This window comes from Enoplosus armatus, chromosome 2, assembly GCF_043641665.1.
Source record: "Enoplosus armatus isolate fEnoArm2 chromosome 2, fEnoArm2.hap1, whole genome shotgun sequence".
NCBI lineage: Eukaryota > Metazoa > Chordata > Actinopteri > Centrarchiformes > Enoplosidae > Enoplosus > Enoplosus armatus.
The window spans coordinates 11,618,931-11,646,083 of NC_092181.1; the positions used below are offsets into that span (position 1 = coordinate 11,618,931).

Sequence of the window (27,153 nt, forward strand, 5' to 3'; positions counted from 1 at the left end):
ATTATGAAAGCGAGGAACATTTCATAATAATAAGCTAAGTTTGAAAAATGTATTGGGTTATTTTATAATTTAATGGTTATTATTGTGTATTTTGTCTGCATTTATTAATATGAGTATTCTTTTCATAATGCCTTACTTATTTATTTAATACTGAACACTTTGGGTCTCCACACGTGGCACCTGTTCGTCGTAATATCCCGGGCTACATCTCCCTGTTTTTTCTCTATGTACCGTCGAGAGGCTAACACTGCAGATAACAGTGAAGTCTTACGTCCGTTGCTTTGCTTCTGTACCTGGACATTAAATGTGTTTATTGGGATTTTAAACAGCAGAGATGAAAGCTGGTGTTGACGTTCATCCAGTGATTAATCTCGCGAGGCCTCTGTGTGCCTCCGCCTGCAGTGGCCCATACTCCACCACTTCTCCGTCTACGGTTATTATCCCTTTGGGTGAATATGGCTCCAGCCGGAGAGCCCGCACCTTAGTGTGCACCAGATGTTGACAGTTAGTAGCCAGATGTGCGCCCTTCTCCATAGCAAGAAACAGCCTCAGCAGCGCGGCGCGAGATATTCCCGCTCTAACGTAGACAAGATGGATGACGCCGTCGTCCGAGGTGGCGTCCGGTGCCGCCAGCAGGTCCTCCGCCAGGTGGGACTGGTACATGGCCAGCATGAGGACAAAGTCTTCCTCCTGCACCACCACCCAGTCGCTGGGCAGCGGCTGGTCCAGAGGCAGCAACAGGGAGTCGGGCGGGCCGCTGAGGGCTTTAGTGGCGCTTCGAGGAGGCGTGCTCTCCGTCCTCCTCACTTTGAGGGAGTTGTTGGAGTGGCAGGAGTTGTGGAAGGTGTTCTGGCCGGCGGAGTCCCTGGACGGTCGACACAGCACAGAGGAGGCCTGGTTGTTGCAGTGCAGTGTCATGTTATTTCTCCAACCCTCCTCGGTGGCGGGCAGGTAGGCCAGCTTGCCCTTGTAGACGCGGAGAGACGCCAGCCTCACCAGCGTGCCGACGGTGAACCGGGCAGCACCGACGTGACGGTACTTCTCGCTCTCTACGTCCACGTCCGCTACGAAGCCCCAGGCCAGCGAGAGGAAGGAGAAGAGACGCGGGCTGGAGGAGAGATGGATGGAGACCAGGTCCATACGGGACACGAGTCCTTTACAGAGCAGGAAACCACAGCTGACCAGGAGCTCCTCACTGGACACCGGCGAGGCTCTGGAGGAGGGACACCGGAGGAGCAAAGGAGCAGAGATGAGTTAACCACTTCCTGGAAACATCTCTCCACAGAGAGCAACTTATGCTGCCATGATTGTCATGGTTCCCTCTTTCATGACTTTCAGGTGTTAATGTGCGTGGGAACGCCGTAAATTAACCTCTATGCTGTCATTTGCCAGGTCTCTCTTGTTTGAGAGACAATGTATTTTATGAGAGTCCTTTGTGAAATAAAGGCTAAGTATGAAGGGTATTTATATGAGTGACTGGGTAAGCTGAAGTATTGTGTAAATTCAGAGAGCAAAGAACGATCAAACAACAGCCAGTAAAAATGATGAAATAACTTAATTCATTAATAAATATAGCTGAGAATCAAGTTTTAATACTAACTAGTACTGATCACAGAGAGTTGAGTATTAAATGTCATTGGTCAGACTTGTTTATTTATTCTCCTATCACAAATCGATATCTCTCGATCTATAAAAGAAAACTTTTCTTCAGACTATATACAAGTTAGAAAAAGTTCAGCGTTTAACACCGATACACGAGCAGTGTGACATGACAGGGTTAAACAGAAAAAAAGGTTACAACATGTTTATATTCCCCAAACGGTATCCAAGAAGTGTTGAGGTTCTTGACGAAAGAAACAACAGTTCAGAAATCCATTTAGCTGTTACGTAGCTTTCGATTATGTTACATGATCTTCATCGAGTTTGCCATGCAGATGTTCAAATTTCTATTTTTTCTGAGCACAGAAGTCATTAAAGTGCAAAATTTCAACACCTACAACTGGGAAAACTCCACCTGCTGATGAAGATCATGATCAAAAGCTCAGGACAGCTACTAAATGGACTTTGTGGCAGGATTTTGAAGTAGTATTGTTTTGATATTGTTATCGAAACTTAGATATCATATCAAACATTTTAAATGATGCTCCGCCCTATTGATAGATAGACACCTACATGGATGGACACAGCAGATGGACAGACAGCAACCAAGAGTTATAAGATGCCAGATGTTTTTGTTTGTTATGTGAAGCTTGATTTCTGCAACACAACAGCAGCCACCACAGAACTGCTTCTACTTCAGGGTGCTTTTAGTCAATATTTCCGACCAAATGCACTTGAATGTGTGACAGGTTGTGTTTACAGCTTCCAGACTTAGAAGTAGGAGAGCTTGTCTTTAAGGAGGCATCAGCTCTAATTAAATGGTCAAAGGTCATGTGGGCAGAGATGCACCAGATCCAAAGTGGACACCAGTCTAGGGCTTCAACTAATGATTATTTTTATCATCTATTAATCTTTCAGTCAATGAAAATGTCTGAAAATAGTGAACAATGCAGCGCAAAATCCAAAAATATTTAATTTACAGTGAATAAAAACAGAGAAAAGCAGTAAATTCTCACAGCACGCATCTTTTCTCCTCAATAAACATCTCAGCCCTACACCAGACCTCTAGACAGAGACATGGTTAAGAATCTAGCTTCAAAAATAAGACGGGAAAAATAAAACAGGAAGGTGCACTTAATATTTTTGGAAGTGGGTCGAGGCTCGTGTGTGTTTTGGGGAGCGAGTTATAAGAGGAGCGTTATACAATACTGGGGTAACTGACCTTATTGTGTAATCGTCAAAACACGAAGGAGAGAGAGGAGGTAGATGGGGAGTGTGGAGGCCCATGGAGCTATGACGGGAGTGGGGTGAGGGCTGGGTGGGGGGAGTAGGTTCAATAAACCAGGAGGCTTCAGGGACAAATCTTGGAGGTGGGACAGAATCAGCTTATGGGCCTTCAGACATGACAGGCCAGTCAGACAACAAAGACAACCCCATCTGGGAGAATGGAGACAGGGGTTGAAGGTCATGACAACACCCCTTACACACACACACACACACACACACACACACACAGATTTGCCTGCTGTTACCACCCACAGCCAATTACAGCGACGACTGGACGTCTCAGTGGAGTTCACTGGCAGTGGCCCTGCAGATATCTCCATATTCATCACCCTGAATATATTCAGCGCTCTCTCTATCCAAATAGTCTCATCCACATTTCCACGGCTCCGTGTCTTTCTCATCACTGTCTGGTAAAAAGGTCAAGAAATAAAAAGACGTCCAACTCGTCAGCTGCTGCCCGAGAATCACTTGTGGAGAGTAACTTACAGTTCATTTGCTCAAGTACGATGTCGAGGCACATGCGCTTTACTTGAGTGTTTCCATTTTACGCTACTTTATACTTCTACTCCAGAACATTTCAGAAGGAAATGTTGTACTTTTTACTGCACTGTTTATTTGATGGCTGTAGTTACTTTTCAGATCAAGATTTACATAAACAAGACTAAGAGTCTGCAGCCATGCCAGTGGCTCTGTGAGGTTATACTTACAGTAAGACACAGCTGTGAATGCTAACATCAGCGTCAGGCTAAAAACAGACCACTGTTAAACTTTAAACCAGTGGTTCCCCAACATTTTTGGCTTGTGTTTCAGATGAGTTCCACCAAACAGTTCATTCCTTTCTTAACTTCTCAGATTATACATTAATACAAATATATGTAGCCTAACTTCTTCTTTACTACTCTATTAATCCTCTCACTACCACTACACACTGTGACCCTTTGGAGGCCCGACCCTTAGATTGGGAACCACTGGACTAAACTACCTAACTGTACATAAAGCAGTTTAATCTAGCTCCACCTCAACAAGCTACAATAGCAAAATGCTAATAATGTCACATAAAACAATATATTTATTATATAAGTGTTAATAATAGAAACACCTCAGACTACATCCTCCAAAACGATCGTACAGTTAAATCAACACCTCTCTAAAAGAAAAACTGAGCATTATAACCCTCATGAAGGTATGATTTATTGCAGGACGGTTCTATTAGACTGCATTAGTTTTAGCTAGGTGTAAACCAGAAACTGAGTTTAGACAAGCTCCTTATATTTCCAGATCCTGTCCACGTATTTCAAGCTGTTTATGCAGTATCTGTAAACCGCCAGGGGAGGGAGACTCTCACTCACATCAAAGTGTCACACCTGTCACTTCAGAAGCTGTCAGAGTTCAGCCTCGCAGATGATGTTCCAGCTCGTGCTCATTATGTTCGTGTACAGAAACACATTAAACCCTCACTCAGCGAACCTGTTCACTGCATTGCATAATACCAGATACGTTCTAGCTGTCACTCGTTTGATCCACGCAGCCTCGGTGAACCCTACATTCAGCTGGGAATAATACCAAATACACTCTGAGCCAGGGCCACTGCAGGACAGCCTGCAGCAACCAGAGAGAGAGAGAGAGAGAGAGAGGGATGTTTTCTGGATGCCCCGGGAGTGTGAGAGGAGAGTAAACAATACAGAGTCTGGTCCCTTCCTCTCATTGTTGCTGCCGCTCTGGCAGGAAGACTATTGTTTGATGAGAAGCTGATTGGCAGATGCAGTCGAAGTGATGAATGAATGTGGCCCTTTGGTGAAGACAGAACCACCAGTGCCAGGTGTTATGTTTAATTTCATTTCATTGTGACTTTAATCAATTTATCCTTTATTTAGTAAGACACCCCTGAGAAAAAAAGTCCAAAACGGCAGCACAAAGGCTTAAATAAAGGTTGCCAGACACCAAACAAACAAATACTCTGAGATACATAATGACAGATTACAAAATAAATAAAATAGTAAAAGGGCAAGATAAAGCTTAATGCGACCTACAAACAGGAGGAGCAGCTTAAAAACAAAGTGCCTCATGAGGTTTTTAAATTTCCCACGTAACACCAAGTGACTTCAGAGTAGAAAGGGCAGAGTATTTGAAACGTGAACAACAGTCAACAACAACATCTCTTCATAAACTGCCTACACTCGACTACATCACAACATTTTGTGCACCACAAACCGTGGAGCTATCAGGCTTGCCACAGCTGAAATACAGGTAAAAGGGATACGCAGGGATATTATTTAACACGTTGAGCCGTCATCTCCCATTCTTCCTCTGTTTGTTGGCTTTTCTTGCTTGTTTCCTTTGCTCTATGGATGGCAGTGTTGGTCTGTCAGTTGGTTGATCGATCGGGCGATCATGTTGGTCCAGACTGAAACGTGGAATTTTGTAGACATTCATCTACAAAATTGATGAATCCTAATTACTGTTTTGATCGCTGACATTTCCTCTAGCACCATCAGGTCAAAATTGCAGTTTGTCCAATACTTTATGACCAAATACCTGCAAAACAGCATTCCCATCAGCCTCAGCTACTTTGTGTTTAGTGCTAAATGTTAGCATGCTAACACGCTAAACTAAGATGGTCAGCATGTTAATATTGTCATTTTGAACATGTTGCAATGCTGACGCTGGCATCTAGCTCAAAGCACCGCTGTGCCAAAGCGCAGCCTCACAAAGCCACGAGCGTGGCTGTAGACTCCTACTGAGTCTTCAGACAAAACACAAAGCAAATTTTAGAGGCAGCATGAGCAAAAAAACTTGCACGTATACCTTAATGAATCTGTTTCATAAACGTACAGAGACGAGAAGAAAAGGGAGACTAGAGGGAAAAAACAGAAAGAACCAGAGTTTCTGGTGAATTCAGTTCAGAGGCTGAGCTGAACAAAAACACACAGTCTTCACTGTAGAGAATGAGATTACAGACACGGTCCAGTGGTCAAATTCATACGACGCATGGCGACGACTTAAGTCTTGTTTGCTCATGTTAGCTTGTTGCAACAGTAACAGCATTGGGTAATGAGTAATGACTAAACCCTCTTTTGTTCAAAATCACTATCCTGTTGTGGGCGTATGGTAGTGATTAAGAAAGACAAGTTGATTTTTACACATGACACAAATGTCCTGCTCAGTATGTATCTTGGTCACAATAAAAAACAAAAAAACTAATGGATCAATATCAGGACTGTTAATGTCAAAAAAGATATTGATTTTTTTAAACTCTAAAATATTGATGTCAATATCGGCTTCAGTTATAGTCATCACACGTGCAAATCTAGAGCTCTATATAAGGAGTATTGAACGTCACAGCATAAGTTTGTCCACCTCTGAATCTGATCAGTTGCTGCATTATTGTTCATTTGTTCACTGGTTCTTTCCTCCTTCCTTTCTCTCCTTCAGCTTCTCCTTTCTGAGCTTTGTTCCGGTTGAATGAACTCCAATCACTCAAATGAGCAAATCATCAATAATTAATAGATGAGATGAGTGCATGAAGAGCGCCAGAAGGCAGACTCAGTTATACAAAGGATACTATATCGATACTAAAAAAAACACTCCATCTAATTTGTTGAATCATCTTCAACCAGAAGTTGTGTCTGCAGCCGGCCACAAGCATTTAAAATCCCTGTTATTATATTTATATACAGTTGAGATACTGTGCACCATCAGTACTATAGGCTCCACTGAAAAACACCAGACTCAGGGGGATTATGTCCTTGTCTGCAAAGCTTCAACTGTACATTCTGCACATAAGAATAAAAATGGACAGAACTGCTTCTATAGACCGCTGCGTTAGTTTTCCTGTTTCTGGTCCAGTCTCTCATGAAGCACATTTTGAAGCACATCTTTGACCAATCACACTGTTTGGCTAAAACTACCCATTGCATAATCTGATTTAAACCGGATTTATCTGCATGCAGTATGCACATACTGTGAGCACGCAAATGAAACTTGCAGCACTGGGCCTGCAGTGAATCAGCATGTTACCGAACTGGTTAGACTGGTTTCTGTGCTGTCAGTTGTGAGTTAGTCATGATGCTACAATGACACTTTTATATGTTCTTATCTACAGCAAAGGGCTGCAACTAACAATTATTTTCATTATTGGTTAATCTGCTGACTGTTTTCTTCGATTAACTGATTAATCATTTGGTCTATAAAATGTTGGAAAATAGTGTAGAATTGCCCTTTTTTTCGTCTTCAAATGTCTTGTTTTACTCGACCAAAAGTCTGAAACCCAAACATATTCAGATTTACTATCATGCATGACGAAGATAGTCCTCAAATTTAGGAAGCTGGAATCGGCAAATGTTTGACATTTATCTGGAAAAATGGCAATTATTCGATGATCAAAATAGATGCAGATTAATAATCTGCCGCTCGATTAATTGTTTAATCAGTGACCCTTTACTACAGTAAATCAAGCCATAGAAGTGATGTGTGTGTGCAGCAATGAGAGAAACAATATCGTAACCACACCAACATGTTTCATACAAAATGACAGATTAATAAAACAGTAAATGAAATATTAAGCTCAATGTGACCTACAAACAATAGTAGTGTATCATTACTATACCACAGTATCATGACTGCACCCACAAAGTGTCGGCAGATCAGCACAGAGAGCTGAAGATTTGGTTTTATTTAGGATTCTGCATGTGGCTCACCCAGAGTAGTGATGGATGGATGCAGCCAAAGCGTTGCCTGATCCACCAGGAAGGATACCCAACGGGGTCTGGATGGCCTCCTCCCAGTCTGGCCTCTCCAGCAGACCATTGATCACCTGACAGACACAGACGGATATATTATTACAGATGCAGAAAAATTAGTCCATGCATTTGTCACGTCTAGGCTGGATTATTGCAATTCCTTATTATCAGGCTGTCCCAATAAGTCCCTGAGGACTCTCCAGCTGATCCAGAATGCTGCAGCACGTGTACTGACAGGAACCAGGAAAAGAAATCATATTTCTCCTGTATTAGCTTCTCTGCACTGGCTCCCTGTAAAATCTAGAATAGAGTTTAAAATCCTTCTCCTCACCTACAAAGCTCTTACTGGTCAGGCACCATCATATCTTAAAGAGTTCATAGTACCCTATTACCCCACTAGAGCACTCCGCTCCCAGAATGCAGGGCTGCTTGTGGTTCCTAGAGTCTCCAAAAACAGAACAGGAGCCAGAGCCTTCAGCTGTCAAGCTCCTCTCCTGTGGAATGGGCTCCCAGTTTGGGTCCGGGAGGCAGACACACTCTCTACTTTTAAGAGTAGGCTTAAAACTTTGCTTTTTGATAACGCTTATAGTTAAGGGCTGGCTCAGGCCTGCCTGGACCAGCCCCCTAGTTATGCTGCTATAGGCCTACACTGCTGGGGGACTTCCCATGATGCACTGAGCTTTCCTCCTCTCCCTCCTCATCTTTGCACATTCATCACAGTCCAATGCATGTTACTAACTTTATTTCTTCCCCGGAGTTTCTTTGTGCTTTGTCGACTCGTAGGTCGCTGTGGATCGTGGTCCTGGTACGCCTGGGTGCTGCTGCCGCCATGGGCCTGCCTGACTCTCATCACTACAGTTATTATGTTTAGTCGTAGTTCTGTCACTATTAAAGCTCCTATTATTAATATTACAGCTATTTCTACTGTTAGTGCTGCCATACATCTTTGCCTACCTGTCTGTCTGTCTGTCTGTCTGTCTGTCTGTCTGTCTGTGTCTCTACGTCTATCTCTCTGTCTCTGTCTCTGTCTCTCCCTCCCTCCCTCTCTTTCTCTCTCTCTCTCTCTCTCTCTCTCTCTCTCTCTCTCTCTCTCCCTCAAACCCAACCGGTCAAAGCAGATGACCGCCCACCTAGAGTCTGGTTCTGCTCGAGGTTTCTGCCTCTTAAAAGGAAGTTTTTCCTTGCCACTGTCGCCAACGTGCTTGCTCATGGTGGGAACTGTTGGGTCTCTGTAATAACATTATAAAGAGTCGGTCTAGACCTGCTCTATTTTGTAAAGTGTCATGGGATGACTTTGTTGTGATTTGGCGCTATATAAATAAAATTGAATTGAATTGAATTGAATTATTAAGTGTTTTCTAGCAGTAACTGAAGAAACAGACTCTCCAGTACAACTATCACATAGCACACAGGGCTGGGTGTCCAACCTCGATGCTTTTATGGTGGCTCTACATTGCACTAGTTTCTAATGATACACAGCCCTAATAACATTTATACAAAGGCACTCACACCAGGTAGGTGACTACCTGTGAGGTAAATATAACCTGTACATGTTAGAGGTTTCACACATTCATTGACTGAAGTCAACTACTGTAACCACTAATCTGCAGTATTCAGTGTGTCGTGGACATCACAACTTTAACCAGCGATACCACATTAACAAAAGTCTACTTAATAAATACTACATTTATATGTACGGCTGCACGTGACGATTATTTTCATTGCCAATCTGTTTTTTGATTCATCGATTAGGTCTACAAAGTGTCAGAAAATAGTGAAAAATGTCACAATTACAAAATGTCCAAAGTGACGGCTTCAAATTGCTTGTTATGTCTGACCAACAGTCTCAAAAGATATTCACTTTATGATAACGGGGGAAAGCTGCTTGAACCAGGAAACGATTTGAGATTATTCTAGAAAAAGTGCCTTCAATGATTAATCAGTTATTAAAACAGTTGGTGATTAATTTTCTCATGACTAATAATGTATTTCTTTCTTCGAGCTTTTAATAATTAGATCAATGACAACTAGTTGACAAATCAACTATTAGTAGTCATAAAATCCAAAGTAGCACATATACAGTTATATACTGCACATACTGTTTAGTATAGTAGTATTATATTTGAGAATTTGAACTAAACAGTTATCAAATGAATCACTGCTGTCAAAAACAGAAACTACAAAGAAAAAATAAGGACATTAAACTCTCATGTCAGTGATGACACAGACATTTTGGTTAATAATGATAAAAAAAGAGTGTAATGTTGATTTTTAGCGTCCTGCACTAACTAGAAGCCACACACTGTGTGTCTCTCTGTACCTCAAATAGAAGTCCATCTCCGGACATGATGACTAAAGCATCCCACTGCGACAGGTCGGCCTCCTTCACCAGCTCTCGGGCGTGGTTCTGCCGCTCTGCAAAACACACACACACACACACACACACACACACACACACATAAATGTAAAGTGTGTGTTCATGCAGGTGTGTCTTTCCTGTATGAGAAATCTAGAAAGTTTGTCCTGTCAGCTTCCTCCCTCCACACAGAGGTCAGAGGTCACGGTCAGCTCTAATGGAGGTGTGATAGACATTCGCTGTCTCGCTCAAGGACATTTCCGCAGGTGTTTGGTATCAGCATTTCAAGTTAAACATGACACTAATACGTATGTCTTATTTAAATTACGGCTAAAAGAGACCTCAGGTAACAGAAGACTCCTTCGTCCTTCGTCCTTCCTTTTTCCCTTCAGTCGCCAAATTAAAGTACCGCCGTGGGAGGGAAAGCTGATCTAGGTCTTAAATGAAGCGTCCACCACACTGCCAATTAGATCAGAACAACTAAATGACCCAGGAGCACTCCATCAAATTAATCTGGGGCTAAATAATCTAATGAAGTGGGGCCTTGGTGACAGGGCCAGCTTCCTCTTAGGAAAGCAACTTTTTGAGAGATTGCCTGTAACGCCACACTAATTAAATATGGAACAAAAGAAAAAATACAGAAAATGTGAAAAACTTGGATTTTGGCAGAACTACCTGTTAACATTTCCTCAACATTATTGTCTGGGTGTTGAGGCTTTAGACCCCAAACAGACACCACCTGACTTTTACACTCATGCTTCATTTTACGGGTCTGTGATCTCCTGAAGTTTCCTGGAAAGAACTTTGTACTTTGGTACTAATTATAGAGAAAATAGAGGCAGTCTTTAATTAGTGCACTTGCAATTATTTAATTCCAGTTAATTGCTTGCATAACTTAGAGAGTCTTCTACTCAGTGGACTGCAGAACAAGCAAAAATCTGTCTACAGGCAAGCAAATAATTCAATATATATGAGGAATAAAGGCTCGAATAATAAAGGAATAATTTATAAATATTTACTTGGGTTCTTCCAGGAACTTTCCCAGGAAATTAAAGACCTGTAAAATATCAAAGGTACTGTAGTACCGCCTACAGCATAGAGAAAGATGTCTGTTGTTTTGCAGGGAACACTGAGCTCCTCAAGGACGTCTGAGGGATCCAAGACCACACTTTGTTTTTCTATCTATTGACCGAGTTTTGGAGGCGGTGAGCTGAAACCGGATCAGACATCCAGATATTACAAGAGTTTATATTGATCTGGCTCCTGTTAAGCTGAGTTACTAAAGGCTGTTAAACAACTGATAAACCATGTAGAGTTTGGTTTCTACTAAGCGCTCTATCACCTTTCAACTGTATGTGAGGTTCAGTTGTGCTTGTGAAAACTTTGTACTGTGATATGTGTATATATGTCATTAATACAAAGTCAGATTTCTGCAAGTTTGATTGTATGACGTTGACTTGAGTGAAGTTTTCTATTTCTGGATGCTCAGTGAGCTCAAGATACCTTTAAAAGTGTAAATAAACCTGTTAGTTACTTTTACTTTTTATCTTGATTTAACACAACACAGCTTCACATCGTTTTCTCTGGAATCAGGTTTTGAATATTTTGTTATAGTCTGTTTTGTGTGTGTGTGTGTGTGTGTGTGTGTGTGTGTGTGTGTGTGTGTGTCCCTCTCAGTCTATGTCCTCAGTCTGAAGGTGAGAGGGCTGGAGGAGAGCTGTGAGGTGTGAAGCGAAGTCAGTCGAGTGCAGCCGACTGTCACAACTTTCAGCTGCTGACGCTCAGCAACATTGGAAGTTTTTTCCTTCTGTCTCTCTACTCGTTCATTTCTTCTTCATTTTCTTTTAAAAACAGCCACTTTTCTCATCTATAATAGGATATTGATATGATTCAATATTATTTTGATTCTACCTGAGATGCACTGCTGTGCTATTTTTGGTAAAACAAACAAACATGCAGAGCTAATTTCATTAAAGACAGAAACACCTACAGAGCTGCCACCACAGCCTTACAAGAATGAGAAAAATGGACCATAAAGTAATTTATTTATGATTATTGGCTGTAAAGCTGCTGCAAGTGGAACTTTTATTGTTAGTCCTCTAATAATAGCGGTTTATCTCAGCAAAGAAAACTCAGTAAGTGCTCCTTGCTGTAAGGACAGCAGAAATGCAGCAGACAGAGCTGAATTTTATTTTTGCCCAATGGTAACCCGATCACAATCTGCATCTTTATCGAGGCTTATATTTCTGCTGCTGATATTTTTGACTAGAAAGAGCTTGAACATTAGGTTTTCAGACATGGAATTTGTTTGAGCAACATATCAACACAATCTGTATCAACATTCAGGTGGTCATGCTAATTATAACGGGGGGGGGGGGGGGGGGGGGCACATTTCGGAACAGTTAATACAGCAAACCTAAACAGAAAGATCCAGTAGATGTGTCCTAAGGAAGTGTCAACTACAGTAGCTTACTAATCAATACATAGTATATTAACCACACTGGCTGAGGCAGCTACAATAGAATAATCTACATAGAGAAATACTGAGCTGCATCCTGATGTCTAATCATCCCCAAAACACAAAAACACACAAAAGCCTACTAATCAACCAGGACAGTACTGTATGTGTAATAACTTTCTCTGAAGTCAAAGCATCTTTATCAGATTCTCCTCATCTGAAAGATGCAGCAGGGTTTTTAAAGACCAAACATACAAAACACACAACAGCTGTGTATCTCACTGTATTTGCTAACCCACGCCCACTTTTAGCCATCAAATGCTGTCTGTAGGATTTGGCCCCTCATAACTAAACTCTGAAATATGTCAAATTACTGAAGCTAAAGACGCTCCAACTTCTGTTTCACTGTGACTTTAAAGGCAGCAATGTTCTTTACCAGAGTTCACTAAGTAATCATCCCTCAGTGACCATTTTCAAGCCACGAGCTGAAACGCATCATGTGTTTTGACCATGTAAGAGTTGCCTTTTCCATGTACTTTGAGCCGGGTGTAAATAGCCAAATACCTGCTGTGTGACTATTCGTACCCGGGTGCAAATAGACAGAAAAATAAATGTGATTAGTTACTTTTTTATTTATATAAATTATTTTGAAACATTCTACATTTTTAAAGGCCCACAAAACATCAAGTTTCAGACTTTTCAGGGGCCTGAAAATAAGTTGTCCTCTTCTGTGCCACTTCAGTATAACCACCTTTAACGCGGCCATTGTGTTAATGTCTTAACACAACGAGGGTTCGACAACAGCAGAGTTATCCCATCCAACACACACAGTGAGAGAGAGTCCTCTGGTGGGGATCTGATTTCTTAGCCTCTCTTCTTCCCTTCCCGTCCCTAAACTCTGCAGGATAAAGGAATCAATTCCTCCTTATCAGTCCAGTCACATCACATTTCCTTATCTATGCAGAGGCGGTGAACTAAAGAGGATTGAAGGGCCCCAATCAGCATCTAAGCTGCGGAGCAGGGACACTGCAGTGTGGTGGGAGGAGAGCTGAGAGCCGTTTTAGTATTCCTCACCAGTTACATTGATAAAACGAAGGAAAACAAATATGAGGGATGGAGGGACGGAGATAAGTCACACAGTGCTTGTACTGATTTTTATGGTTGTTGTTGCAGAGGAAAAAACAGGAGAGGAGGGGACAGTGCTGTAGTTTTGTCCAGCTGAGCTTCTCCCTGTGGGTAGAGGCAGTGGATTGTGACTAACTCATTACAGTAATGCAGATCTCTGCTTCATTACTGGCCTCTGGTCACAGCCTGGAGAGGAACTGTGCTGCACGTTTTCAAAGTGTCCTCAGAAGGATACAAAGATGAGTAAACCCCCAGGCACCTGTGAGGATAAGTAAAACTGCAGATCAATGTTAGGATTGTTCACATACCTGCCTGCGCATGAACCTGGAGGATTAAACAATGCAACCACTAGAGGGCACACCTCTCTGACCAACACTGGAACGACTTCCTCTGATTTGACACATATTTAACGACGGTAAGGATGTTACTGTATTGATAATGTTGAGTTCATGTCTGCATCTTGTATTTCTTATTTCTGAGGAACATTCTAGACCTGACTGAAAAATAAATGTACTTAAATGATATTTAATCAATTAATCAGATCGTTAGCTGCAGCCAACACTCTGAAGTTGTGTAGCATATGTTGGGTAGCCATCAATGTGTAGTTAAATGCAAATATATCCCCAGCTTTGACTTTAAATTAATGTAACTTTGGAGGATACTAACTTAATTTCACTACCTTAGACTGCTGAAGCCTCATATTAGCGTCAGCTGAGCTTTAGTTTGATTTAGTCTCTAACATTGGGGTTGCACTACAAAATGATTATTTCAGGCCAGCATGGAGAGGAGGAGCCATCACAGTGAACAATAACTCTTTTAATGTATAAATGAGCATGTGCATATTGATTAAACCTGCAATAACTGACTTTTTGGCCACTTGGAGGCAGTGGAAACAAGTTATGAACACAACATTGACATATCATCACCTTTTAAGTTGATATGGTGAACTTGTTGGCAAACAGTTGCATATTTACACGTTGAGCAGTTACAGAGCAACATTACCATTCATTTGGCGTCATGTTTCTGTCCACCTGATGAATGTAAGTCCAATATTCACTCTCTTTTTGCTGTTTTAGATTCCACAAAACCCTGAGGGGGAAATATTCAGCTCTTTAGCTGCTAAAAGTTCCACTAAATTCATCAGCTAGTTGCTAACTGCGTCTGCTGTTTACTGGAGCTTTTTTGCTAACAACAGCTGCTTGCTGTGGCTGGAAATGACACTATGAGAGTGTTGAGAGTGAACCAAAACGGTAAGCCGAAGGGAGCTAAAGATTCTGGTGATCATTTTCACATTGTCAGATTTCAAATGCCTCCAACGAGATGGTGCTAATGCACCAAGAAGCTCTGTCCTCATGCTGACCCTGTATCATCCCACTGAAGGCAGCTTCAGATGAACCTCCATCCTGCCGTCACACACATCCTGACAGCAGCTCTCTTCAAGCTGCACGGTCTAAAAGCAGCAGTGCTCCTCCACCAAAATGACAGCAGGTGATGACAGTTAAACAGCTCCGCCTTTTGAATGTGTGTGTGTGTGTGTGCTTACTCAGCTGCTGGGAGGTGCCTGAGGGCGTAGCCACACAGATAAACACACAAATTTGTACATATAACACACACACACACACACACACACACACACACACACACACACACACACACCAGTGAGCGCCTCAGGTGGTGCTTCCCAAAGCTGAAATATCTTGGAGAATGACTTGTACATCAGGTGAACATCAGATGCCATTAAATAGACTTAGCCGAAATGTTTATAGTAAAATAAAAATGTAACAGTCATACATGACTTTGATTTCAGCATTGTGCACAAGCTGGCCCATCAAACTTGTGTACAGGTTTCCACAGCCTCATCCACCACCACACAACTCATAAAAACAGCCTTAATATTACAAAAAAAAACTGTAACAGTCCCTTCCTAAATCCTCATGTCACCAAAAAGAGGTCTACTTTCACTCCATTGTCTTAACACATGTGACTAAAGTTATATATTTTTCTCAGTGTGAAGTCAGACAGACAATAATAGAAACATCATCACAGATCCAGAGAGACTCGAGTGGGTTGTGCCGATAGCTCCAGGCGCCGATAGACACTTCCTGTTCTGACACTGCCCTCAGCAAAGCCTGAACTGTGATCAGCTAACAAGAGTTCAAACATGGGAAGCCTTTCGCGGTCTGCCAGTGGGAAAAAAGTAACTAAATTGAGCGACAATCACAAAGATATAGTTCAACTTTAGAAAGTATATTTACACCAAGCAGCAATTACATGAAGTGGTAACAACCACATTAAACAAGCGAAATCCTGGAAATGATTGCTTTTGGGTCACAGAATGATGGTGGGAAAACTGAGTCCTACTTCACAAACACAGTGTCGACAGTTTAGGGAAGGCTCTCAAAATCCATCTTGTGCAAGATTTTATTGTGAAAATGAACAGAAATACTGTACATCAGTCAACATGGTTCAGACTCAATAGATTCATCTTTTCTGCCTGTTTACAGTCACAAGAAGTAACAAACAAAAACTTCTACAGCAAAGTCAAAATGTCACAGAGAGAAAGCAGAAGTGAGCAACTGACGATGTGAATTTGCCTCTTTTTCCTTTGGTATTCTCTAAAGGTTAGTTAGTATTATAAGTATTATTTAGTATTAGTATTATTAGTAGCGTTAGTATTTCACGCTCATAACATTGAGCGAGAGTGATTTGCAAAAGACAAACAAAAACAGTCAAAATTGAAGCAGCAGAGGCAGAGACATCCTAACTTGTTTTGGTCCCTCGTGTGAGCCAAGCACCAAAAACATTGGACCCTACAATTTCCATGATGCAACCAGATAGCATCTTTCCTTAGACCCTCCCTGTCTGCTAAATGCCCACATCTTTCAACTCCCTTAGCCCCAGGCTTTCATCATCATGACAACATTGTGATGAGTAAACTGATCCTCATGTGTGAAAGCGGTGGAGTGACCGAGTCAGCTGTGTTAATATCATGTGTGTTATCTTACAGTATTTCTGGCATTTTAAGATCAAATGTCTTAAAAAGATATGATGCTCTACTGTTTTGAACCATCAAAGTTACAAAGTTCTCTACAGTACTTGTAGCCCCAGTGAGATTTCCTTGGCTCTTCTTTACTTCTTTCTTGACTTATTTTCCATATTTTGTAGGATCTAGGATTTTTCCAAGATCCCTGTCCTCTCCGTGCCCTCTCTATCAGAGTTCATACAATAATAGTCTCGTCATGCTCACATGGGCCGTGGCACAGAAAGGAGCTCTGACACAGCCTGTACCTTGTTAAATGAGCCGTGATATTTTTTAAGAGAGCACATCGGATCATTGCCATGAAAGAAAGAAACCAAAGAGTGAAAGAGAAATAAGGGTAGAAAAAAGGAGCAGCATTGTAGAGAGGTTGTTGGAGGGGACATCTGTCTCTTCTGGTAAATATTTGTAATGTATATTGAGCAGATGAGTCCGAGCACGAGAGGAAGACGAGCGTGTCGCTGTCGTTTAATTAATACTGTCTGACAGACATCTTAGGATGCCTGAGCAGCGAGGGAGACGAGCCCGGGAGGGATCAGTGTGCCGCCATCTTTACTACCACATAGACACGTGCGGAAACTCACTAACAAACAAAGAACACACTAAGCCAAACGCTCTCTCTCTCTCTCTCTGCATTGGACCCCAACAGCAGCGCAGTCATCCTTCATCTGTCCTCCACCCCTGGCAGTGCCCACAGCTGCCACACAGCCATGGATCCCATAATGAGTTCGTCTACTTTTGCTAGCATCCACATACAAAAGACTTCCAGCCATATGGCTCATACAGATCCCAGCGATACACAAGAGATCTACAACAGCTAGACATGCTGTTTAGAAAGTGTTATGGCCAAACAAATAATTATAAGCTAATTTTTCCTTGGTAATGTGTTGCTCTAATTGGGTGTGTCCCAATTGTTCACTATTGTCAACTGTCAACTCATAGCTTAGCAGGGTTGTCTCTTTTTATCTCCTTTCTAAAATGAAAAACAAAAAAGTGAAAGTCTAAGGAATGGTGTGTCTGTCTGCTCTAAAGTACGCTGCTAATATTAGCATGTCTGGCTAACCAGCTCATACCATATTATTAGCTACCTTTGCTATTATGTGCTGCTACAGATTATGTTAGAAAAAGCTACATTCAGGACTCCCACATCGACCGCATAGGAGCCGGTGTACCACCAGTGTCAGATGCTAAAAAGGATAACATTAGCGCCACAAGCAGATGTATTCAAATACTGTACTCAAGAACAATGTTGAGGTATTTGTACCTTACTTGTGTATTTCCATTTCATTCTACTATATTCCTACACTATATTTCATATTGCACTTTTAACTCATTACATTTATTTTACAGCTAAAGTTACGAGTTACTTTGCACATTAGAACATCAGTTCATAAAATATGATGCATTTTTTATAGATTAAACTACCCAACAATATATGAAGTACTAAAAATTTGTTCAACCTCACCCTGCCAGAACATCAAAATGCTGCTTACATGTATCAGTAATAATAATCCAACAATATAACATACAAAAATATACAGTAACACTGAGGAGTCATGAATGCAGGACAGGACTTTTACTTGTAATGGAGTATTTTTGCCGTACTGTGTTGCTACTTTTACTTACGTAAAGGATCTTAATACTTCTTCCACCACTGTGTATTTCAGTAGTAAACATCTGAGCAGTGTTAGGTATATTTTCTTATTATACTGTACTATAACACCAAAATCTGCCAGCGGTAATGTTATTATAGCCTGCCTTTGTCTACTTATGCCTTAAATTAAGGACCTACTGTTTTGAAAATTATCACAAATTTCTGTTGGTAAATATGTTATGAATGTAAACTGCACATGTGTGATGCTAGAATGGTAATGATCAGTTTTAATCAATTAAAATTCTGCTTGATGGAGGAAAAACAGACAGAGCAACTATATTGTCTTGAAAAGCAACTAGTTTGCTGTCGGTTTGTCACTTCAGAGCAGCTCTCTGTGGACGGAGATCTCACTCGCTGCTGTTTAGGAAACACTTTGTGTTTTTCTTTGGCATGCTTCATGTGGGTGATGCAGCTTCAGGAGTCAATTTGGGTAAAGGGTCATTTCTGATGCACCATTCTGCTGCTTACTGCCATATTCACACTGTTACATTTGTAAATGCAATTAGAGCATGATTAGCAAAACCATCTCTTACCTAAAACAAAGCATATTAATGCTGACAGGTGAAGAAGCTCCTGGCAAAAAGCAATGTGTGATCACATACAAATGTAAAGGTTTCCAGCGTCTTATAACCTCATTTTGTGTTTGATCATTTAATCAGCACAGTTAGACAGCAGCTCCCATCTCTCCAGCGTGTTTCATCAGGTAAACTCTCTCGCAAGATGTTTCACTTATTCAATACTGATGAAACGTTCAATCGTATTTTAACTGTCTTTTACTAAATAATCACGTTGCTCTGGATTGAGCTGTTTTCTGTTGTGTTGAATGTTTGCTTTTCGGTACATTTATAAAGAGTTTATAGTTGTAACAAATGGTTTTATTAGTGGTTAATAAACCATTAAGTTATGCATTACAGGTCAGTTACAGGTCTTTCATAAGTATAACGTTTGGGTTGCCAAGTTGTGAAAATAAGTTTGGAATCATCCCTTCATTATAATAACCCTTGATAAACATGAATTAACCATACCAGTTTATATGTTTTTAATAAATTGATAAAATGTTCTGCAGAATTTTTCCAGCAGTGGTCAAACGGTCCATTGGATGGATCTTCCTGATGAACTAAAGAGCTAAGAAGGATAAACATCAGCCAAAGCGATTTTTCACAACACTGACGACCTAAAAGTCATTATTAATGCTTTATAACTGATGTATCACACATTGGTAAATTATTAATTTACCTGGCCATATATAAATATATTTATATATAAATAATGCCTTGTTAGAAAGAAGCACAAACCTTCCAAAGGTTAAGATGAAATGTGTAGCTTCACTTCACTTCACTTCACTTCACTTGTTGTCACTGACTGAGCTGGTAATATGATGATAATATGAGGAATTTGTCTGTTTTATCAAACGGACAGATGTGACCTGACAAACCCGACAAAACTTCTCAACAACACAGGACACAGAGCATCTCCAGACTTTGTTTGACCACACTCATACAGAGGACAAAACAAGGAAAACATGACAGATTTCAGCTTCAACACGGCACACAATTGAACTGTTGAGGAATTACTCGACTGCATGTAAAAAACAACAATCTTAATACTCTTCACGTCATTCAGGGCCGGGTCCTTTTGGCAGAGATCAGAGAGAAAGTTATATTTTAGAAGTCTATCTGTCAAAGAGATTGAATCTCACTGTGGCATCTTTCAGTAGTCATGCTCTTTCATGTGGATGTAGATTTGGGGATTAAATCTATTCTTATGTATTCTCCAGGATTATCTTGTCAAAAAGTGCATCTCGGAAACCACAAAAAGCTCTGTGTTTTCCACATTTTCCACACAGCACCAGCGTGATGCTTTCTCATGCGTCTCTGTCTGTCGTCCTCTGTGTGGTTCTCTCTCTCCGTCTGCCCTCTTTTCTCTCTGTCTGTGCAGCTCGCGCTGCGATGAAAGATGTGCTTTCTGTCTGTTATCTGACACTGAACTGATTTATGAACGAACCCAGGCAGAGGGTGAAAAACAAAAGACAAGGGAAAACTCCACTGAAACAATTGAAATGATCAAGCTGAGAGCGTCTAACAGTCCTGATACAGTATGGGACGAGTGAGTGTTTGTAATACAGCACTGTATGATCATCACCACCCAGTGTAGATTATGAGCACATCAATATCAGCCCCGCAAGATTATATCAAATCAAATCAAGGCAAAAGGGGATTTTGTGCAAAACGTGTGTGTTTATCATGGACGTGTCTTTGTCCATATGTGTGTCTGACTGAGTGTACATATATTTATTACATAACAGCTCTGCATGCATATGGGTCAGAGGCAGTTGATCAGCATAATGATGGTGACAGCATGAAAACATGAAGGGGATTTAAACTAGAGGAGGGGTACTGGGACAGAGAGAGAGAGACAAGCTGGGACATGGAGGGAGGTGTTTATGTTTGCTGAGCTGTGTGTGTGTGTGTGTGTGTGTGTGTATGTGTGTGTGTGTGTATGTGTGTATGTGTGATCATCCACCGTGCTTTACCGCCATACTAGAGGGAGATGGATTTGTGAGAGCTGATTGTGCACGAGGCTGCGTTATGTGTTTGTCAGATAAGATTTGACAATGTTTTTTGTAAACATGATGTTGAGGAAAAGAGATAAAAATGTTGAGATGAAATTAGAGATTTGAGTTATAGGAGATCTACAATGTGTGTGCTTTGTTTTGCATTTGAAAACATTTTTTTTTTTGTTGTCATTCAAGTTTATTCATTTTGTTTGCCTATCAAGCAACTCAATCAACTAAACCAGAAATACAAACTGCCCAGAAAGATATCCTTCTTTCATTTTATTTATTTATTATGGCCACTTTCTTTCGAGCCTGAGGCAGGCAGGGATTAAATGTCTCGCTCAGGGACACTTGAGTACTGTATGTACGGACTGGTGGGGAATTGAACCCGGCCTCCTTGGATGGATTGACTAACCACTAGTTTATCCTCAGAGCATCACATGCAAATTAGGTGTCTTTTGCCAAAGGCAGGTTAGAAAAAAGAATTTTAATTTACAGTTTTCAAATAAGAATGATTCTCCTTGAGTGAGAGTAAACAGAGCTTTTATACACATAAAATGTGATTGTTTTGTTTTGTTTGGACTCTATTGTGTATGTTCTCGTGCTGTACTGTTTATATATATGTGTGGTGCGTTCTTGTGCCTCCAACTCACCAGTGATAACCAGAGTGTGTGGGACTCCCGCCTCGTTGAGCATTCGTTGGATGTGGTTGTTGTAGAGAGTGAGCGCCTGTCCTTTCCCGCTCTGTGGGTTCACCAGCAGCATCATCCGGCGGGGACGGGACAACTCGCTCATCAACACCCCTACAGACGAGAGAAAAGAAAGATGATGACGGGCTGCAACAAAAAGATAAGGACAAATGGCTAAAATAACTAAATAACTAACATTTTAGAATAGGTGTTAGTCCGAACAGTTTCAGGATAGACCACGCCATCATCATCGAGCATCTGAAACTTGACCAAAGTAGATTCTTGAAACAAGTTGATTAGGATCTTGAAATCTTTTATGGAAAAGAAAGCAATTTAAGAGTCACTACAGCTTTAAAATACGTGTTAATATCTCTAAATAACAGAATACATTAGAGGAGAAACAGAAGTCAAGGGGCAGAAATGAAAATATAATGTGGCAGGTGATTATTGCACACAGTAACTAAAATCCTACATGCTGTATGTTTGCAAGTCAGTGAGGGTTTTTTCACACACACACACAGGAAACCAGGTTAACCAGGAGAACGTGTTCACATTCACTGCACTAACCTAAATACTGTGATACCCAAATTTACATGCAACTGGTCACTTCTCCATAACCCAAAACCATACTTTTAAATCAAGGCTGGCCTAGTATATGACACTGTAGCCTGTAAAGTCTTTGTTTGATTGTTTTCCACAACATCTGGACTGACAGCACAAGTCACGAGTTTTTCTCACAGTGTGACTAAAAAAAAGCATCTACGAGTAATTATTTTTCCTTTCATCTCACTACACTGCTGTGCCCTCTTTTAAAACCCTGTGAGATTCACTTACAATTTAAGTTCTTACAAGGTCAAATCTACTTCGTTTACCTGATTCTTTTTATTCCCTTTTCTCAGTTACAGAAACTAGCTTTCTCATTTACCTTGTGTTTCAGAAATCAGGTTTCTATAGGGAGACAATGATAACCAGGTTTCTCGAGTGCACTTAAGCATCACAGTGTTGGTTGGGTCAGTAACACGAGAGCCAACACGAGGAACATTTCTACAATGGAGAAGCGCAGGAAGGACACATGGAATCTGTGTACTGGGATATTTGGAGATGAACACACAAATTGAACCCTTATCTCTCTGAACAGACTTTGGCGAAAGGAGAAGGCAGAGCTGCACAAGGATAGTTGGTGCTGAAGTACTGAATATATTCTACAAAAGGAAGCAACCACCACAGTACATAATATCTACTGCAATGGAAACAATCACATACCAATATACATTACACTGTCTACCTGTACGTCCTGCACATATACACTATGTTACCTCCTGTCATTATGGGGATGAAATATTAGCTGATATTTGACACGTTTCTGTATATTTGTTCTACCACAGCTGACTGTGTGATCATTTCAACTTGTAAATATGTTCATGTTTGTATATTAAGTGTTTGATGTGTTTTAGTTCAGAGTATTCAATTATGTGTTCCCTAATAATAATAATAATATTCCCTTTTGTATTTTGCCTTTATTTGAGAGTCAGTGAAGAGAGACATGCAACAAAGTCCCTACAGAATATCATATTTACTTTTGCAATGACCCAGTTACAGTTTCATCTCATCTAATGCCTGCAGTACTGTATATATTTTGAAATTCCTTGAGAAAAAAGATCTGTGTTAGCGTGTAAAGAATTGACTGGAGATTTGTGGATACAAGCAAAAACAAAGGTCAGTGGTCAGATACACACACACACACACACACACACACTTACACAAAACTAATCCTACACAGCGCCTAAAGACGGACGAGTACAGAAGCAGCAGCCTCTTCGGTAAATGTTTAACTGAGGGGTTGATGCAAATGAAAATAATATCAAACAGATTTCAGAGGGTTACACAGATCTTACATTACACAGATCCCAAATCTCTTTAAAACACTCTGAAGAAGGCACAGCATGGGGCTGAAGACGGGAGGAACTGAAGGAAGCTGGTTCTGGCCTTCTGTCCCACAGTACATGAGACTGTACTTTGCCAAAATATGAATTATAACAGCTCAGACAAGAAGGGGGAACCAAACAGAAATATAGACATGATAGAAGTCAGAGTACGATGATAAAACTGCGCTCATGTTAAGGGGGAGCTGGTAGTTCAGAGAGTGATGAGGAAGATATGGGGATGGTATCTCAAACGTTAGAGAAAATAACACCATGGATTCCTGTAAGAAAAAGTTAAGAAAAACTCTTCACCTCCCTACAAATTTGGAGCAAACTATTCATCAATTTTCTGTCCTTTTCCCCCATCTCCCTTAAAATACGTTTTTTGTAATGTCTCAGCCGGGAAATAAAAGGACAGAGAAGAAGACATTTCACACACTGCAGCAGCTGTGGTATCATTTTACAGGTACGCACACAAAGTCCTCTCTGTTCATTCAAAAAAGACACACTCTCAACAAGCTATTTCAGTGAGGCAGCCTGATAGGCAAAAACCCCCGCTGTGAGATTCCTCTCAGAGCGAGATCTCACTTTGTGTTGCCGCCTGCTGGTTCTGTTTTAAAGATCAAAATATTGTGAGCGTGGAGGGAGGCGAACCATCCAAACAAGTCTGACAGCTGATAAATGAGTAACGTTGGGCGGGAACAACTGAAGTGCAGATGCTCCAGGGATAGGCACATCTCACTGGTTCAAAACCTAATTGGCAGGGTTTGTTTTAATGGATCCTGCACTTCTAGTGGACTCACAGGGATCCTACAGGAATGCAGCGAAACAGGTCAGAAAAATGTTCACACGTTAACGCACCTTCACCTTTTGTTGTTCACCTGTGTCAGTGGAGTTTGACCCGAGGTAAACTCTGAAAGTAACTGAAAGGCTGACATCAAATCAGCATACATTCACTTGCCAGTTTATTAGGTACACCTGGCTGAAATGAATGCAGTCTAATACAACAGTCCTGCAATAAGTGTTACCTTCAGGAACGTTATAATGCTCAGTTTTTGTTGAAACTGTTTTAGAGAGGTGTTGATTCAACTTTATGGTCATGTTGGAGGCTGCAGTTTGTGGTGCTGTTGTGCTTCTGCATTATACTGTGAGTTGTTTTTAATCTAAACCCTCATTGATATAAATGTGGTGCCTGATTTATTTATCTAGGTTTCTCTCATTTTTCCCCTCTCAAGAGTTTTTCTGAGAGTTTTAGATAGGAAAAAGTCAACTGAAGGGAAATAAGTGTGGCACAACCATCATCCATATCTGAATCACATACACATTTTCTATGTAATTCATCTTGAAGGGAATTCAGATATCAAATACATTTTCTATAACTACATTTGTAATTAATTCATTAAGGGTGATCTATCCACCCATTCTCTACAGCTGCATATTTCTGATTAGGGTGATAGGGGGTCTAGACACTATCCCAGCATGCACTGGGAGGGTTGGTGTGGCTTGACATGACACCCTTTTAACAGTTTATTTTGTCCAGTGTCCAATAAAAACACGAGCACGACCACGTGGGTCTGTGACCTGTCATTTGAGTCATTTTATAAACATTTTGGTCCTGAGGACTGAAACAATGCTAATAATGGTAGTTTGATTAGACGCAGCTGACAATAAAATGTTTAGGTGTTCAAAAACTGTGCAGTTTTATGCTGCAATAATTAAAAATGAAATTTTGTCAAAGGGAAGAAGTGCAATAAAATAATTTGTTTCCAGAAATGATAACAAATAACTGTAAGTAAATTAAAATGCAGCAAGGATAGGATTCGGATGTATGTGCTTTGTAAACTTTTTAACTGCAAACCAAAAAATTCACATTTCTTGCATCGTTAAGACGGGTTTGTAAAGTCGCAGCCTCTTTCTCTGCAGGATGAATATTTCTATGGACTCATCTCCAAACGACTAGACTCCTGAGGGAAAGCCACACAAGTGCCCTCATGAATCAGCTGGCATGACAGCTGGCACTGGAGGCCCTGACCTTGCTGTCTGTGTGCCCCAACACCCACGCAGACCTTGTTGGTTAAATCCAACCCCATGCCACTTCCTGTGTGCCACCCCTCCCCTTCTCAAAACATTCCAGAGGGCACTATCTATCTCCTCGTCTCTTTGTCCGTCCACGCTCCGGGTTTCCTCCTCTATCATTAGCTCGGCTGCAGTGACGTCCTGGCATGGAGCCAACGTATGACATACATCTAATCAGGCTCACCAAAATCCAAAGAAACGCAGAGAAAATATATTTTACAACCCTCCCAAATCTATACTGTCACGTTATCCACCATGCTGGATATTCTGCAGCGGATCTTCAATGAAACTGGAAGTTCTTATTCTTCATTGAGGATTGGTGGATAACTCTGGTCTCTGGTTTGTTTGTATAGGGATGGGTGTAGTCCTGATTGTTATGTGATGATATAAGTTGCTACTCATGAACATACGAGGTCAAACACACTTATTTTTGTCCAATCATGTCGTCACGACAGTCTGCTTCCGGTTACGTTATCTGTTTGTCAACTGAACTAAAAATTATGACAATGACGACAGAGCTCAGACTAAACAACTGCAGAAAAAAAGTCAATTACTGTCTTGGATGAAGTGATAAAGCGGATGACACTACTGAAGTCACTGAATCACCATCCTCAACAAACAGCAGACAAGATGAAAAAGAGCAAAAACAACTACAGCAACAAAAGCTCTGCTACATTTACATCCACTTGATCTGTGATTACAGACGTCTCATCCGCACCCTTCAAACCAAGAGCGTGGGAACTGTCCCAGATCTTCATGGAATAATTAGAGATTTTAATCTCAATGATTTGAGTTTTACCTGCTTAAATAAAGGATATGTATATATACTACTGGGGTATTCACCATGGGAAATGACAGCCTAAATGAAAGGGGAAAACCCAGGAGCTGGAATAAACAAATTTTCCGGCAGGGTTCCTTAGAATAGCTATCTGGGTGCATGTAGAGTCTGAGGATATACAGCTTTCTTAGCTTTGACTCTCCACTCAGCAGGATGTCAGCTTCTATTCACCAGACACACAGATGAAGGTTTCACTATAAACTTTAAATGTACATCTTCCAATTGAATTGCAATGAATGCATAAAGTGTTGTGAAAAGGCATTTGTTTCATTCTCAGCACCATAAAAAAGAGCAACATTACATATTTATTTGTTTGCATTAAAATGTTTTATTGATAGAAAATGGCATTATATTTCCTCTGCATTTCTATTTATTGATGTATATACGCAAACATTACATGTTGCGTCCTTGTTATGTAAATGAATAAACCTTTCCATGACCTTACATGGTCACTCTCTCTATCAAAAGCATAATAACTGCTTGACGATTCACGCTGACTCACGGTGATGACCTGCGCTGACGTCAGTCAGTCATACGGGTGTCTCACTCAACTTCCTTCAAATCAGCTCCCCATCAGCAGTGAAGCATGACAAAGCATTAACCGTCTGTGATTAAGGAATGAAGCAGCAATCTTGATTTAAAAAAAAAAGTGCCAGGCTTTCATCACACTTAGCTGAGCCCACACCACAAAACTCAGCCCGCATTAATTTGCAACTCAGGTGGGACCAGCCCACTCTGAGCAGATTTGGTGTCAGTGGGGATTTAAAGGGAGAGGAGAGACATCAGGACACATTTTGCATGTCAGTTGTAGAAAAA

General features: G+C 40.9%; 1 protein-coding gene across 1 annotated transcript in view; it reads right to left on the minus strand.

Moving 5' to 3' along the window:
- Positions 1-354: 354 nt before the first annotated feature.
- The window catches only part of LOC139298998 (sphingosine kinase 1-like), a 37,970-nt gene continuing 11,171 nt past the window's right edge, over positions 355-27,153 (minus strand). The window contains exons 2-6 of the mRNA XM_070921839.1: positions 21,466-21,615; positions 9,946-10,040; positions 7,584-7,699; positions 933-1,213; positions 355-806 (exon numbers count right to left, since the gene is read on the minus strand). Coding sequence (XP_070777940.1) covers positions 355-806; positions 933-1,213; positions 7,584-7,699; positions 9,946-10,040; positions 21,466-21,607 — 1,086 coding nt within the window. The 5' untranslated portion in view covers positions 21,608-21,615. The remainder of the gene's footprint in view (positions 807-932; positions 1,214-7,583; positions 7,700-9,945; positions 10,041-21,465; positions 21,616-27,153) is intronic.